Source organism: Prionailurus viverrinus, chromosome F1, assembly GCF_022837055.1.
Source record: "Prionailurus viverrinus isolate Anna chromosome F1, UM_Priviv_1.0, whole genome shotgun sequence".
NCBI classification, from domain to species: Eukaryota; Metazoa; Chordata; class Mammalia; order Carnivora; family Felidae; genus Prionailurus; species Prionailurus viverrinus.
The window spans coordinates 28,877,513-28,895,359 of NC_062577.1; the positions used below are offsets into that span (position 1 = coordinate 28,877,513).

Below are 17,847 nucleotides of genomic sequence, written 5' to 3' on the forward strand. Positions count from 1 at the left end.
ATGGAGTTGGCAGTAAAGATTAAAAGGCCAGGTTCTGTGCTAGAATCTTACGAGTTAAAGGATTATAAGTATAGTTTTATGCATGAGGAGAAACTGGCCCAAACATGGACCCATAGCTAATAAGTGATAGGGCTGCAATCTGAAATGAGTCCTGTCTCAGATCTAAAAGCTTCACTAAACGGTAGTACATCCCTAATGGCAATTTCAGTGGCAGTGTTGTTCATGAATGACCTTTCTTTCATAGATTCAGCTACTATTGCAGTATTTGAAGAATGACCCTAGGAAGGCAGTAAAGAGACTTGCTATTCAAGATCTGAAATTACTTGCCAATAAAACACCACACACTTGGAGTAGGGAAAATATTCAGGTATGTAGAACTTTCAACATTAATATTTTATATAGAAAAATAATGCAACATTGTCATAAATTGTTCTACTTTCCATTTTTGTACCATCTTTGTCATCTTTTAAATGTTCGAATTTGAAAAAAAAAAATTAAGAGCAGTGTCGATACGTACGGCAGAAGTTATTTTTTAAGTGGCAAAATAAATACCTGAAACTTTTATCCTTTTGTGCATTGTTTGTTTTAGTGAGTTAGACTTTGCCTCTCAGTTTCCTGTTACTTTTCCCATAGCAGCACTAAGGCTACATGAGAAGCCCAGGAAAATCATTTATTTAATTCCTGTCTCCTTTACTCACTTTAGGGAGAACAGTTGGTGCCAGCTGTGATTTATTAGGGAGAAGGCACTGGAAGCGTAACTCAGCAAAGTATATTTTTCCTTTTTATAGAGAGGAAGGACATTCTTAAGTTTTATTTTGTAAATGCAGGAGCAGGTCTCAATCTCTAGACTTTTATTAAGGTTATTTACTTATTTTGAGAGCAAGAGAGAGAGCAGGGAAGGGACAGAGAGAGAGAGGGAAAGAGAGAATCCCAAGCAGGCTCCACACCATCAGTGCAGAGCCTGGATCCCCTGAACCGTGAGATCATGACCTGAGCTGAGATCAAGGGTCAGACTTAATGGACTGAGCCACCCAGGTGCCCCAGTCAATCTCTAGACTTTTAATGTGGCATCTTTTATAACATTTTTTAGGTCAAGTTAATGTTTTATATTTCTTCTCAAAAGAAGAAATTTGTTTATTCATTACTGTTAACAGATGCACCATTTTCTAAAAAATGTTTGAAGTGAAATGGAAGATTATTAGAATGTAACCTTTATTTTCATGGATTTTATTATCTTTTGGTGTCATCATAGCTACAGTGCAACAAAAACCTTTGAATTTCAGATCATGAAGCTAAGGTGCCGCGTTAATTTGGGTTTTTTGTTTGCAGTTTTCTAAACACGTTTCCGTATGTTGTGATTGGTAGGCCCGACTATCCCAAGAGATAAGGGCAGGTGTTAGTATTTGCATTTCTTAAGGGGACTTAATTGAGATTTTAATTAAGAGAGCTCTGTCCTCTAATGCTTTTTCCACTAAATAATACTGTCTTTCCAAGAAGAGAATGTACTCGGCTACAGTAGGGAAGCAAACCCAGTGAAAGTGTTGTATTATTCCTTCACATTTGCCTCTTTATTGTATGACACATCACACGTACAAAAAAGTATGTAAAATATGGTTTAATGGTTTAAATAATTGTAAATGAAAACAATGTAGCCACCATCCAGCTAGAAATAGAGGACTGCAGGCTCACAGACCCCTGCCACCTTCCCTCAGAACCAGAACACCTACCCAGAGGAAACTGCTATTTTGACTTTTGTGATAATCGTTTCTTCACTCTTTATTGTTTTACCACCTATATATGCTTCCCTGAAAAATAACGTTTAGTTTTTGTTTTTATTTCTTTTTTTTTTTTTCAACGTTTATTTATTTTTGGGACAGAGAGAGACAGAGCATGAACGGGGGAGGGGCAGATAGAGAGGGAGACACAGAATCGGAAGCAGGCTCCAGGCTCTGAGCCATCAGCCCAGAACCCGACGCGGGGCTCGAACTCATGGACCGCGAGATCGTGACCTGAGCTAAAGTCGGACGCTTAACCGACTGAGCCACCCAGGCGCCCCTAAAAGTTGTAGTTTTAATTTCTAATTCCTTGATTACTAAAGAAGTTGAACATCCTTTTAATATGTTTATTGATCATTTGGATTTCCTCTTTTGTGACACAGCTATTCAAGTCTTGATTACTTTTCTGTTGATTTGTAGTCATTCTTTGTATATTCTGGATACTTGTACTTTATTGGTCCTTGGCATTCTATATAAATTTCAGAAGCAGCTGATCAAGTTCCAGGTTAAAAAAAAAAAAATGCTGAGAGGGGCACCTGGGTGCCTTGGTCAGTTAAGCATCTGACTTGATTTCATCTCAGGTCATGATCTCATGATTTGTGAGTTTAGCTCCCTGTGTGGGGCTCTGCACTGACAGTGCGGAACCTGCATGGGATTCTCTCCCTCTCTTCCTCTTTCTGCCCCTCCCCCTTTTCCCTCTCTCTCTCTCTCTCTCAAAATAAATAAAACTTTGGGGCGCCTGGGTGGTGCAGTCGGTTAAGCGTCCGACTTCAGCCAGGTCACGATCTCGCGGTCCGTGAGTTCGAGCCCCGCGTCGGGCTCTGGGCTGATGGCTCAGAGCCTGGAGCCTGTTTCCAATTCTGTGTCTCCCTCTCTCTCTGCCCCTCCCCTGTTCATGCTCTGTCTCTCTCTGTCCCAAAAATAAATAAAAACGTTGAAAAAAAAATTAAAAAAAAAAATAAAAATAAATAAAACTTGAAAAAAAAGCTGATCATTTCATTGGGATTACATTGAATGGAAAGATCAATTTGTAAGAAATTGATGTTTTTACAGTGTTACGTCTTCTAATACATGAATAAATACATTGCATTTATTTAGTTTTCTGCAGTTTATCTTTTACCTTAGTCTGTTTTGTCTGATACTAATATAGTTACTTCAGTTTTCTTCGGGATATACCTACATGGTAGAGTATCATCTTTTTACTTCTAGTCTTTATCTGTATGTTTCAGATATGTCTTATGTTAATTCTGCTACAAAGACCTTACAACACACTACTCATTTATATTCCTCTAATCTCTTACGTATTGTTGTCATGTGTCTTAATTCTGTCTTATCAGTTTGGTTGTTTTATAAATTCATTGATCATTTGGACCTTCCACTGTCTTTACTCTTCAGGCTTTCTCTCTGGGATACTTTTTTTTCCTGCCTTCGGAAAGTCCTTGATTGATTGATTGATTGATTGATTTTTTTTGGTTGGTCGATTGATTGATTGATTGATTGGGAAGTCCTTTAGTGAGGGTCTGTGGTGGTAAGCTCTCCCAGTATTTGCTTGTCTGAAAATGTCTTTATTTTGCCCTCAATCTTGAAAGATACTTTCTCTGGGGGTTGAATAATGCCCAGGGCCTTGAGGATACCATTCTGCCATCTACTGATTTTCATTATTACTGCTGAGAATGGCAGTATTCTTTGGAAGGAACTTTTTTCCTGCTTTAAATTTTCTCTGTTTAATTTGACGGTCTGCACAGTGAACCATCTGTGGATTTCTTCTGTTTAAACTGTCTTGGCTATTGATTTTCTTGAAACATAAGAATGGTGTTTTTCAACACTTTTGGGAAATTGTCAGCCATCATTTTTGCAGATGTTGCCAGTCTATCTTGCCTTTCCTCCCGGATCTCCAGTTAAATGTATGTTAGCCCTTCTCGTAATCCCCCCCGTAATCTTTATCTTTTTTCCGCCTCTTTAACTCTCTGTGCCGTGCTCTGAATAATTTCTCCCGTCCATGTTTTAGTCCAGTAATTATCTCTCCAGCTTATCTAAGGTCTTTTCAGACCTGTCTCTGCTCTCTATTTCTCTTGGCCCTCTTTTGTATACCCTTTTTCCATATATACTTGGCTGTTTTTTACTTTAAGCTCCTCATTTTCCTTGGAGAAGTGTGTGTGAGAATCTTCTAAAGAATAATTTCTCTAGAGAAGGTTTGCGTTTGCTTCTGCTGGGTGGAGAGACCAGGTAGTGATTCATGTTGTGGGGAAAAATAAAGTCAGGGAAGAAGATCAGTGAGTGAGGAAGACGGAGGTTCTAGTTTTATGTAGGGTGGTCAGGGGAGCTCTCACTGAGAAGCTGACACTTTAGCAAGGACATAAAGGAGGGATCCCAACTTTGTGAGCCTCTGAAAGAAGAACATTACCAGTAGGGAAAACAGCAAGAAAAAGGTCCTGATGTGAGAGCATTCATAAGTGTGAGATCAGTGTGGCTGTACATACAGTGTAAGATGGGTGGAGGGGGGGTAGCAGATCATTTAGGGCCTTTGAGTCCTTTGTAAGGAAGGACTGTAGCACAGGCCATTATTATTTTTTCACTGAAATATATTTGACATATCACATTGTGTTAATTTAAGCATGTTATTATGGGACACTTCCATATTGTAATACGATTGCCATTGTTGTGATAATTAGCACCATCACATTACATAATTATCATTTCTTAATTTTAGTGTTTGGAATAGTTAAGTTCTAGAGTCTTAGCAAGCTTGATGATGATCATACAACATTGTTTTCCATATTCACTGTATGATACATTCGATCTCTAGGACTTACTTACTCATAAATTTGTACCCTTACACAACATCTGTCCTATCCTCCCACCCCCAGGTTAGACAGAGAGAGACAAATACTCTATGATGTCACTTATTTGTGGAATCTGAAAAGGCCAAACTTAGGAAAACTAAAACAGTGGTTACCAGGGTGATGGGGGTGGGGTGCAGAGGACATTAGTATACTTGTTCTAAGAGACTCTCTCTGACTTAGATATATTGAGACTAGATTGTAGGGACACAAGGGCAGAAGCAGGGAGAACATTTAGGAGGTAGTTGCAAATATTCCAATTAGAAAATACTGTGGTTATCTGAACCCGGGGGAGCAGTGGAGATAGCAGCGAGAAGTGGTAATATTCTGGATATATTTTAAAGGCAAAGCTGACGGATTTACTGGCAAATTATACGTAGAGTGTAAGAGAAAGAAAGAATGACTCAAGGTTTTTGGCTTCAACAAATTTACTTGGATTGAGTAAGATTCTGGGAGGCTTTTTTCTTGAGGATCAGGAGTTCAGTTCTGAACAAATGACGTTTACAGTGTCAGACATCCAAGTAGAGATGTCAAGGAGTTGGGAGTTTAGTGAACAGATCTACCTGAAGTTGTAAATATGGGAGTCATCAATTTATAGATGGTATTTAAAGTCATGAGACCAGATGAGTCACCTAGGGAGAGAGTATAGATGAGATTCAAGGAACGATGAAATAAGAAAGAACCAGCAAAGCAACCTGATATGCAGCCTGTGAGGCAGGAGATAAGTCAAGATAGTATTATTTTATAGGAAGAAAGTTACAATCAACCATGAGGGATACTGCACTATATTTGTATTCTTCAGGATATGAGGACTGATAATTCACCTTTGCAATTGGTAAAACGAAGTCATTAATGACCTGCATGAGAGCAGTTTTATTGGAATATTGTGGGCACAAGACTGGTTGGTGGAAAACAGGAAAAATACAGACTGTGAATATAGAAAGTGGGTTTTAAAAAATTTTTTATTTAAAAATTTTTTAAGTTTATTTATTTTGAGAGAGAGTGCTTGCATGTGCACGAGTGGGGGAGGGGCAGAGAGCGAGAGGGAAAGAGAATTCCAAGCAGGATCCGAGCTGACACAGCAGAGAGCCCATTGTGGGGCTTGAACCCACGAACCATGAGATCATGACCTGAGCCCGCATCAAGGGTTGGACACTTAACCTACTGAGCCACCCAGCTGCCCCTATTTTTTATTTATTTTTTAAGTTTGAGGTTTTTGTTTTGTTTTTAATTTCAGAGGGAGAGAGAGAAAACAAGAGAACGAGCATGCGGGAGGGGAAAGGGGGAGAGAGAGAATCTTAAGCAGGCTCCACATTCAGTGTGGAGTGGAGCTTGAACTCAGGACCGGGAGATCATGACCTCAGCTGAAATCAAGAGTTGGATGTTTAACCAACTGAGCCACCCAGGTGCCCCTAGAAGGTTCTTTTAAAGGAGTTCTGCTTTACAAAATAGGTCAGTCGGAGTAAGACAAATCCCATATGATTTCACTCAGGTGGAATTTAAGAAACAAACAATCATGGGGGAAAATGGGGAGAGGCAAACCAAGAGACAGACTCTGAACTATAAAGAACAAACTGATGGTTATCAGGGGGTCGGTGGAGAGGATGGCGGGGGGGCACATGAGTTAAATAGGTGATGGAGATTTAGGAACGTACTTGTGATGAGCACCAAGTGTTGAGTCACTAAATTGTACTCCTGAAACTAGTATTACACTGTATGTTAACTAACTGGAATTTACATAAAAACTAAAAACTAAATAAAAAATACAGGAGTTCTGCTTTAAAGAGCAAAGAATTGAGACTGTACTGCTAAAGTGTATGTTGTCTGCTTTTTGTTTTTATCATGGGAGGAATTTAAAGAAACAGAAGTGCCATTAAGCTAGGGTAATAGAGGATTGCCAGATAAGATATTTGAGCAAAGCAGTGTATGTATATACATATGGTTTCTGGCATATATATATAAGTGCTTATTTAAGAGGCGCCTGGGTGGCTCAGTCGGTTGGGCATCTGACTTGGTTTCAGCTCAGGTTGCGACCTTGGGGTTGTGGCGTCCAGCTCTGTGTCAGGCTCCTTGCTGGGCATTGAGCCTGCTTAGGATTCTCTTTCCCTCTACCATTTGTACTCTGTCTAAAAAAAAAAGAAAAAAAAATGCTATTGTAAGAGTAGCTCTAAAAAACTATATTAAAGGTAAGATTTTTCTATCATTTTCCTTCCTGTATACTTTGACAGATTGTAGGGTTCAGGTGGTGCTGTCTTAATAAAATGAATTGGGATCTTTATCTTTCTATATTCTGGAATGGTGAATAGCTATGACAGAAATTTTCTGTCTCCTAAGGATACTGCTTAAAAGGTATCAGAAACCCATCTGAACCTGGAACTTTCTCCAAGGATAGTATTTTGAGAATATTTCCAATTATTTATATAGGTATTGCCCTATCTTTTCTACCTTTTCTTCAGCCAGTTTTGATGTTTTCCATTTAATTCACTTCTCAGATTCATTAGTATCAATATAAAGAACCTTTATAATTTTTAGTGTTTTTGTATTTGAAATTTTATCTTTATTTTTTCTTACTCTTTGTGTTTATATCCCCCTTTTCTTGATTTGACTTTGCAGAGGCATGGCTTTCTTATCGTTTTCAAGGGCTTAGAACACTTATTTTTATTCTTGTTTAATAATGAAAGCGGTTAAGGCTATTAATTTTCCCCGTAGTGCAGATTGCCTAAATTCTATAAATTATGGCTTCTAGTGCTCTCATTGCCATTAATTTGAAAAGCATTTTTTAGAAGTCAGGTTTATTGTGGTATAATTTATTTACAGAAACCTTTCTAGGTATACTGATCAATGAGTTCTAATAAGTGTGTGTAGTTATGTAACCACCACCACAATTGATTGACATATAGAACATTTTCATCACCCCAAAAGTTCCTTCAGGCTCCTCTGTAGTCAGTCCTTCCCCCAACTCCTAACAACCACCAATCTGATTTCTGTCCCTATAATTTTGCCTTTCTAGAATATAAATGCAGTCACACAGTATGTAGCCTTCTGGATATGACTTTTTTTTACTTAGCATAATGCTTTTGATATTCATTCATGTTGCTGCATTAAGCAGTAATTTGTTCCTTTTTATTGCTAAGTAGTATCCCAGTGTATGGACGTACCACAATTTGCTTATTCATTCACAGGGTGAGGGACACTTGGATTGTTTCCAGTTTTTGTTATTATAAATCAAGCTACTATTGTACAGGTCTTTGGGAGACATTTCTGAGGTAAATACCTAGGACTTGAACTGGTGGGTTGTGTGGTAAATATATTACTAACTTTGTAAGATACTGCCAAGCTGTTTTCCATGCTGACTGTACCATTTTACATTCCCACCAGCAGTATGTAAGAGTTCTAGTTCTCTATCTTTGCTAGCACTTTCTATCACAGGGCTTTGTAATTTTAGCCATTTTATTAGGTATGCAGTGGTATCGCGTCATGGTTTTAATTTGCATTTCCCTAATGACTAATGATGAGTATCTCTCAGGTTTGTCATCTATATCTCTTTGGTGAAGTGCCTATTTTAATCTTTTATGCATTTTTTTAAAGATGGTGTTCTTGTTACTGAGGTTTTTATATATTCTGAGTACAGATACTTTATCAGATATGTATTTTACAAGTATTTCCTGCCAGTACGTGTCTTTACAGTATCTTCTAGAGAGTAGAAGTTATTTACTTTGATGAAATTTAGTTTATCAATTTTTTTTTCACTTTTTTAGGTTGTGTTTTTTGTTTTATCTAGGAAATCTTTACCTGATCCAAGGTCACAGAGATTTTGCCCTGTGTTTTTTTCTAGAAGTTTTATAACTGTGGTTTTATATTTAGCTCTGTGTGATCCATTTTGAGTTGACTGTTGTCTACTCAAGTACAAGGTAGGGATTGATACGCATTTAGATAGGCAATCATCCCACACCTTTTGTTGAGAAGACTGTCCTTTCTTCATTGACTTACCTTAGCATCTTTGTTAAAAATTCTTTGACCATATTGACATAAGTCTGTTTCTGGGTTCTGTTTCTTTGATCTATGTGTCTATCCTTAAATGAATAGCACACTTCTTGGGGTTTTTTTAGTTTTATTTATTTAAGTAATCTCTACACCCAGTGTGGGGCTCCAACTCACGACCCTGAGAGCAAGAGTCCCATGCTCTTCCGACTGAGCCAGCCAGGCATCCCAATAGCACACTATCTTGATTACTGTACCTTTATAGTAAGTCTTGGAATCAGGTTGTGAGTCCTCTACCTTTGTATTTATCAAAATTATTTTGGGTGTTCTAGGTCCTTTGCCTTTTCATATAAAATTTAGAATCAATTTGTCAGTCTCTGCAAAAAACCTTGCTAGGATTTTGATTGGTATTTGCATCTATAAATCAGTTTGAAAAGAGCTGACATCTTAAAGTATTGAGTTTTCTGATCCATGAACAAAATATCTCTCTCTGTTTATTTAGGTTTTAGTTTATCATCAGCAGTTCTTAGTTTAAAGCATCCAAATCTTGTAACATTCTGTTAGATTTATTCCTAAGTAGTTCGTGGGTTTTGGTGGTATTATAAATGATTGTTTTCTTAGATTTCCAAGAGAGCAGTTTTGATTTCTTCTGTGACCCTGAAATTAATTTTTTCTTTATTCATATTGTTTTTTTCTGGTTTTATTGAGATACACTTGACACACATCACTGTATAAGTTGAAGGCGTGCAGCATGCTTTCACTTACATTTATTGTGAAATAATGACCGAAGTAAGTTTACTTAGTGTCCGTCATCTCATGCAGGAACAATAGAAAAAAGTTTTCTTACGATGAGAGCTCTTATGCTTTACTCTCTTAACAACTTTCATATACATCACACAGCACTGTTGACTGTAGTCATGTTGTATGTACCACGCCTGATACCAACTGATCTTATAACTGGAAGTTTCTGTTTTTGAAGTTAGCAGTTTTTTGTATTCATGGAATTTTTGTTGTTGCCAACCTTCTGTTATTAATTTCTAATTTTCAAGTTTCTTTGAGACCCAGTGTAGGATCACTTTTTATAAATATGGTTGACCATTGAACAACATGCGTTTGAACTGCATGGGTCCACTTATACATGGATTTTATATATAGATCTGTCAGACTACCATGTTCTACTGTGTAGGGAGTCAGCACCCTCACCCCTGTGTCAACTGTAGTTCAAAGGATTTAAAAAGAAGGTATATTTTCTATATTAATTATATCAGATATGTTCTATGTAGTATAATATGTAGACAAATATATAGTATATAATGTTACATGTTATATATATGTATTGTGTTAATATTACATATTACATGTAATGTTACATATTGTATATGTATACTACGTACTATATATATTACTAATATAGCATTTTAGTATAAAGCTATATTGAATCTACTTTATTGATAGTACTCAAGTATACCATCTTAAATTAGTTTTTTTTTTCCTTTTGATCTATGGAGTTTTGATATTTATTCTCTTCTCACACCCATTTGCATTTTAATTTAAAAATCTTAGGGGCGCCTGGGTGGCTCAGACTGTTGAGTGTCCGACTTCAGCTCAGGTCATGATCTCGTGGTCTGTGAGTTCAAGCCCCGCGTCGGGCTCTGTGCTGACAGCTCAGAGCCTGGAGCCTGCTTTGGATTTTGGGTCTCCCCCTCTCTCTGCCCCTTCCCTGCTCACGTGTGCACTCTCTCTTTAAAAGTAAATAAACAGTAACAAAAAAAATTTTTTTTAATCTTAATGCTCTTATTGCACAAATAGAACTTATTAATATAAAGGAATCCTCTATCCTATTTAAAGCTTTTTGCCTCTAGGGGCTCCTGGGTGGCTCAGTTGGTTAGGCGGCCGACTTCGGCCCAGGTCATGATCTCGCGGTCCGTGAGTTTGAGCCCTGCATCGGGCTCTGGGCTGACAGCTCGGAGCCTGGAGCCTGTTTCGGATTCTGTGTCTCCCTCTCTCTGACCCTCCCCCGTTCATGCTTTGTCTCTCTCTGTCTCAAAAATAAATAAAACATGAAAGCTTTTTGTCTCTGATTCTTTATATATCCTTAACATTGCTACTTATTTTTCTTTGCATGTATTCATTAGTCTGTCAATTTTATTATTGACTTTTCTCTGTCATTTGGGTTTAATCCTTATAAATAGCACATAGTTAAATTTACCTCTTTAGACTTAATCTGAGTCTTTTTAAATAGTGTAACATAAATTATTTGCATTTATTGATACACCTGATGTTTTGCTTACTTTCCCCATCTTCCTATTGTTCTTATACATTCTTTTTTGTTTCCTTTCTCCATTACTTTCTTTTGTTACTTTGATTGTTTTCTTTATTCCTTTATGTTCTAGTGAATTAAAAAGATTTTTACATGCTAATTAAACATTTGTTTTTACTTTACTTATATCTGTACTCAATATATAGTAATGTAAGAACATGTGTGTCTGTTAAGAATGAAAAGTGTGGTCATTGAAATGTTGCAAATTTTAGCAGACTTGAATTCTCTTTTTTCTCCCCTTCACTCTTTCCTATATCTTATTAAAATAATCTGGAATTTAATGATCAATCTTTTTTTTTTTAATGCTATGCAGTGGGATTTTTTTTTTTGTAACAAGTTTTTTCATAATATATGCACTGAACTTCACAGCCACATTAACAGTCACTTAAATGTTAACTAGTTTGTTGATTTCACAGCTTGCTAGTATTTCTTCATTTTACCACATCTTCCCTTGAGTTTTTAATTCTGATTTATCTTTCTTTTTTCTTTGATTAACTTTTTTATTTGATTAATTTTAATTGAAAATATGTATTTTTTAATATTTGTTTCTCTCACAAAGAATTTTTTCCTGTGCCTGAAACCTGAGCATATTGATCTTAATTAAATAGATATGGTCAAATAATCACTACCTCACAACCTAGATATATTTTTGAAAATATTGAAATAGAACAGAGGAAAACAGTGATAATGATATTTGTTGGTTTCAAATTTGAGTTTTACTCCCAATTACCAAGAGTAATTATATTTTTTCTAGGGCTTCCTTCTTCCCCCCTTCCCTCCCTCCTTTTTTCCTGCCTCTCATCCAGTCGCATCCACCGCTGATTAATTTTCGGGTTTTGGTACTTCAAGAGTGATTGTGTCTATTTCATTGCTACTTTTGCTGGTGTGATGGTAGGTATTATAATTAACATATGGAATCATATATTCCAGATTTAAAGGAAATTCTTTCATTCTAAATGTTCTAAAAACACAAAATGAAGGCCTAATATAGTGTATTTTTATTAAAATAGCCAAAAACAGAATTAATTTCATAAGAACAAAAATATTTTTTCGTGTGTTTATATTTTTGGATTTTGTATGCTTGCTAATATAAATATCCATTTTAGTTGGTGTTAATTTGTGTTTACAGCTTACACTTATTTTGATGTTATAATCTTATCTGAAGAAGTTGATTTATACAACCTGTCTGTTACGAAGCAAAAGATTATTCTGGGTATTTTCTAAGACATAATTTTATTTTTGGTTTTATATCTCCTGAGAGCTCTGATTTGTACCTTATCTGATACTAGGAGGAATGACAAGTTAAGCCTGAGAATTCGTTCTTTTACATCTTTTTCTTTGTGGTTAGTAGAATGGAGACATTTTGAGAGATTATGTCTCTGGCAGAGTACTTTGAAACGTAATGTTTTTCTGTACCTTAAAGATTATAAAATTTTTGCCATGCTTTTCTGGAACACATCCCTGGTGGCCAGTCCCATTCTAGGGTAGAGGAGAAGCCCCTATTTAGGAACTGACCCAGAAAACGGTAATTCAGGACAGAGCTTCAGTTGAGAAGTGAGGTAAGCCAGCCTAGAGAGAGAAATTCAGACCAAATAGTGAAGAAGATTGTCGTGTTGAGTGAGAAAGGGCGCTCTGTTTGAAGAGTTAGTTTTCCTTTTTGTCAATGTGAAAATGGCCCTGGTAAGAACAGTTTGTAATAGGCTATGTCCTTGGAACAGAAACTTGAGCCAGACTTCATCACTGACATAGGATTGATGTGCCATCCCTGGGGAACTTTGTGATGTGCTCTGTTAAGCTTACTGATCTGAATTAATGAACCTTGAAATCAGTATGTATTTACTGGGAGCATTTTAGTACCCAGTACTGTGCTGAATGACAGAAATTAGAAGATAACATTAATTTTCTAATATTTTCCCTCAATTTTTTAAATGGTAAAATTCTTCTTGCTTTTTAAAAATCATTAATATCGTTTTCATAAATGTCTCACATATGCCTTCTTGATCGTCCCGAAAGATTAAATGTCTCCTAATACACAGAGCACTCTACAAGGCATAATTTTTTTTTTTTAATTTTTTTTTTTTCAACATTTATTTATCTTGGGGACAGAGAGACAGAGCATGAACGGGGGAGGGGCAGAGAGAGAGGGAGACACAGAATCGGAAACAGTCTCCAGGCTCTGAGCCATCAGCCCAGAGCCCGACGCGAGGCTCGAACTCACGGACCGCGAGATCGTGACCTGGCTGAAGTCGGAAAGGCATAATTTTTAATACATAGAAATATAAGACATAGTCCTTAACTTCTGGGGCTATTTGGCTGAGGGTTTTATTCTTAAGCACAAGTAAGTTAATAGCACAAGGCAGGACAGTTTAGGGAATAAGACATAGATACGTGGAAATGGCTTAAGTATTCGAATAAATAAAGACTGTGGTATTACCTAACCACAATCACTTTTTTAAAAATTGCTTTCTTCTGTACTTCAAAAACAGCATCTGTGTCTTCTCTTATTTCTTGATCCTTCACTCTTTCTTTCATACACTTGCATTTAGATCTGTTTCCCTATTGCTTCTGCTTAGGCACTTAAAATGTCGCCAGTGTTCTTAATGCTAAATCCGGAGGCTTTTCTGCCTTCGTCATGGCCCCTTCAGCCTGCCCCTTCTCTTGGCTTCTTTGCACTGAACTGCCCTCACTCAGTTTTTCCACTCTTGAAACTGTATCGTCTTTGGATTCTTCACCCCTCCTTTTCTTTGGAGTTGAGTCTTTGGGTTGAGTTGAAGCTGGGTGCTTCCTCCCATTTATTTTGTGCCAGTCTGACTGCTCCCCTTCACATCAGCCTGGGCATTCTAGTCCTTCTCCTTGAGCTGAACTACTCTCCAGCATCGTAGCTTGTAGAGCTTACAGAATTCTTGGACTTTCTATTATTATAGACAATAAACGTCGCCCCCCCCCTTTTATTTTAACATTTATTTCTTTTTATGCCAATACATTCATGTGTGAAAATTCAAAAGCTGCAAAAGGATCCATAGATATAGATATATAGATATAGATATATACACACACTGTATATATATATATGTATTATCTATATATATGTAAAATATTTCCCACTTACTCTTCTGCCATCCCCTCAGCTCCTTTGCCCAATGGCAACCAATGCCTAATTTCTTGTATGTTTTTCCAGAGATGTTTTGCATGAAAGCAATTTGGTATACATCTTTACCCCCATTTTGCAGACAAAGAAGTTGAGACTCAAAGATTTCAGTAATTGGCTCAGATCACAGAGATACTAAGTGGCAGGGCCAGAATTCCAGTGTGAGTCTTCCAGTTAAAAATCTGCTTCTTGTCAGATTCCAAATGCTTGGTAGATATTTCTCCTTGGACTTCATATCTCTTCCTATTTCCGTCTTTCCTCTGAAATTAGCTTATTCCCGTAAATTCTCAATCTTCAAAAATGGAATCAACATGCTCTTGTCATCAGGTTTGAAATTTTGTAGTAGTCCTTGAGTCCTTGTTGATTCCCTCATACATAATCTGTTTCAAAACGTCTTTCATATTCACACTCCACTCTCCATTCCTACCACCAAGCTGTGGTTCAGGCTATTGTCCATCACCACCTGCCTGGATTACTGCCATAGTCTGTAGGTTGGCTCCTTCGCTCTCAACTGTGTTTGTCATTGCCAGAATAATCTTCCCTAATGCTTTTGATAACGTTATTCCTCTCCAGTGGCTTCCTTTTACCTTTCTCATTAAGTCTAAATTACTCTGCCTAACTTTCAACGTCATCCTTAATCTGACCTAATCTTCTTTATGCAGTGTTTCTCTCTCTTAGCCTTCATCTCTTTTGGACATACCTCCTCTTAGGTCACAAATAAATACTCCATATTCAGATCTAATTGCTACAGTTCTTGTTTGCTTCATCTTGATCACAGTCTTCCCTTCCATGACCAGAAACTACTTTTGCATTTCTCCCGGGATTATTTGCTTCTGCTGCTGCTGCTTTTCTTATTAACTAGGTTTTTGTTTCAGTTGAAAAAGTACATGTGCACATGATAAAAAATTCAGAGTTCAAAGTGCACAATGAATGAGATACAAATCATCTCTTCCCCCAGCCCTCACCCACAGAGGTGGTCAGCGTTACTATTTTCTTACATATCCTTCTGAATTTTGTCATTTGTCATCCATATGCAAGCATGTGTATGTCCCATCTTCTTTCTGTACGAAAATGGAAATACAGTATATACATGTTCTGAACCTTTTATCAATAGTACATCTTGGGAAACATCTCATGTTAGCACTTAGATCTACTGCGTTCTTTTACCAGCTGTGTAGTACTCCCTTTATATTTCCAGTCCCACGGACGGACGGACATTAGAGTTGTTTTTAGTACTTTTACTGTTACTGATTACATTGCTACATTGACTAGTTGGTTTAAAAAAAAAAATCACCTTTATGAATGTACCATTTCTAAAAAAAGGAGTCCTTGGGTCCAATGATATGTACATTTAAAATTTTTATATTTAATGCCACTTACCCACCAGTGAAGTTTACGCCATTTTACCATTCTATCAGCAATGCATGAGAACACCTGTATCCCACACTGTTTTCAGTATTGTATTTTATTAAACTTGTCTAATCTGGTGAAAAAAAGTCTCTTAATTTAAATTTTTCAAATTATGAGTGAGGTTTAACTTCTTATATTTAAAAGCCATTTTATATACAAAAACCATTTTGTATAAATACTATCTGTGAACTACTCATTTTTCTATTGGGTTGTCTATTTATTAGTAAGAACTTTTTGTATATTAAGGTTATTGGGCCTTCATTGACCTTACATGATGGGAATATTTTTTTTTCCAGGTTTGTCAATTATATTTTTAGTTTTTCTTTTCCCATGTTGATCCCTTAGTAGTTTTTATAGAGTTGGTTTTTATTTGTGACAAAAAAGAACCAAGAGTCTAGTTTTATCTTACCCAAATGACTTGCCAGTTGTCCTTGAACTGTTGATTTAAAAGCCCCTCTGATTTGAAATGCCATTATCGTATATTAAACTCTATGTGTAGTTGAATCCATTTCTGGGACCAGTTCTCTCTGATTGATTTCTCTGTCCATGATATGAAAAACTTTGACTTCTACAGGTTTATTATACATTTTATATTTGGTAGGGCTTATTTTGTCCGTCATTATACTTTATCAGAATTTTTCTGCATATTTTCTGATTTTTATTTTTCCATATGATCTTTAGAAACAGATGATCTAAATCTCCCCATTCCCAAGATTTTGATATTTTTATCTGGGACATACTAAGTTTATTTTATATTTTATAAAGTTTACTAACCCTTTCTGGAATTTTATTTTCTATTTTTCCCCTGGTCTTTAAGTTTTGCCATTTTCTGAACCTTTGCCCTTGTTGGAGAATGGGAATTAGTTGAATTTAGCAGGGAAGTTATTTGACTACTTACAAGACATGTCCCAAGAGTAAATATACAGGATGAGGCAGGAGTCCCTGTAGTATAAGCTTATATTTATAGCTGACTGTGCTGAAAGAAAAGCATCTTCTTTTTCGTAATTCTTCAGATCATCTTAGGCATAGAGTAGATGACCCGAAATGGAGAAGAGACAGCTCATTCACTTGTATAGTAGATAGAATTGCCACATTCAATTTTTTTTTTTAATATACATACATGAACTAACATACGTATCTCTCAAGTAATCAGAGTGTGGTAGAGATTCTGCTTGTGAGGACTAAGTAGTACGTAATTTATACACTGGGCTTAATAAAAAATCAGTCATGATGACCTTTTTTTTTTTAAGTAGACTTTATTCTTCATAATAGGTGTAGATTTACAGAAAAATGGGAAAGACAATACAGAGGATCGCCACACACCCCACATCCAGTTAACCCCTATTATTGGTAATTAACATTAATATGGCACATTTTTAAAATTAATAAGCTGTTGATACATTATTATTATTATTAATCAAAGTTCATTCCTTATTCTGGTTCCATTAGTTGTTATTTGGTGTCCTTTTTCTGTTCCAGGAGCCCATCTAGGAAACTACATTATATTTAGCTAACATGTTTCCTTAGGGTCCTCTTGGCTGTGGCAGTTTGACCTAAGTTTTTATCATGGGGTGGGGGGGGGAAAGATACAATTTTTCTAAAAGCTAGAACATTTAAAACAACTAGACAATTTTAAAGTATATTGGCATTTCAACTTCTGCGTTCTTTACTCCTCTGTGTTTCAGGCACTCTGTGAATGTGCCCTCCAGACTCCTTATGACAGCCTGAAACTTGGGATGTTGTCTGTCCTTTCCACACTGTCAGGGACCATTGCCATCAAACATTACTTCAGCATAGCTTCAGGTAAGGCGAAGACAGGGGAGAGCATATGGACAATGTGGTAATCCCTTTTTTCATGCTGATGGGTCATGTTGCTTCTTCTGTAAAGCCTTAGAATCCAGGACGGTTCCAGTCTCATACTCTGTTATATGCTAGTGATTGATTTGAAAAGGATTTCTTAACTAATGTCTGTTGTCATAAAATCTTGCACCTTTGATTATAATTCAAGGATATTGGTTTTCTAGATTTGCCCTGTTTTGAATTATATGTAGGTGAAACAATATTTTTGCAGATACTTAACATAGCTTGTTTGCTTTTGTATGCCTCTGACTCAAAGTGCCCTTTGGATTTAAGTACATTTCAAAGGCCAAATGGTGGTGATGTTTAAAAGCAAATGTCACATGCCCTCTTTTAGGTATATGTCATCCCTCTGGAAAATGATTAAAATAAAACTTTACCCCAGTTCAATAATGACTTCCTAGTTGCCTATTCCAGATGATTTAACTTCAGAATGCCTTTATTGGGGTGCTTGGGTGGCTCAGTCAGTTAAACATCTGACTTTAATTCAGGTCATGATCTCATAGTTCGTGGGTT

At 36.6% G+C, this 17,847-nt stretch overlaps 1 protein-coding gene across 1 annotated transcript in view; it reads left to right on the plus strand.

The window, feature by feature from the left end:
• The window catches only part of INTS7 (integrator complex subunit 7), a 92,845-nt gene that overhangs the window by 32,345 nt on the left and 42,653 nt on the right, over positions 1-17,847 (plus strand). Inside the window, exons 7-8 of the mRNA XM_047839955.1 lie at positions 245-367; positions 17,160-17,277. Coding sequence (XP_047695911.1) covers positions 245-367; positions 17,160-17,277 — 241 coding nt within the window. The remainder of the gene's footprint in view (positions 1-244; positions 368-17,159; positions 17,278-17,847) is intronic.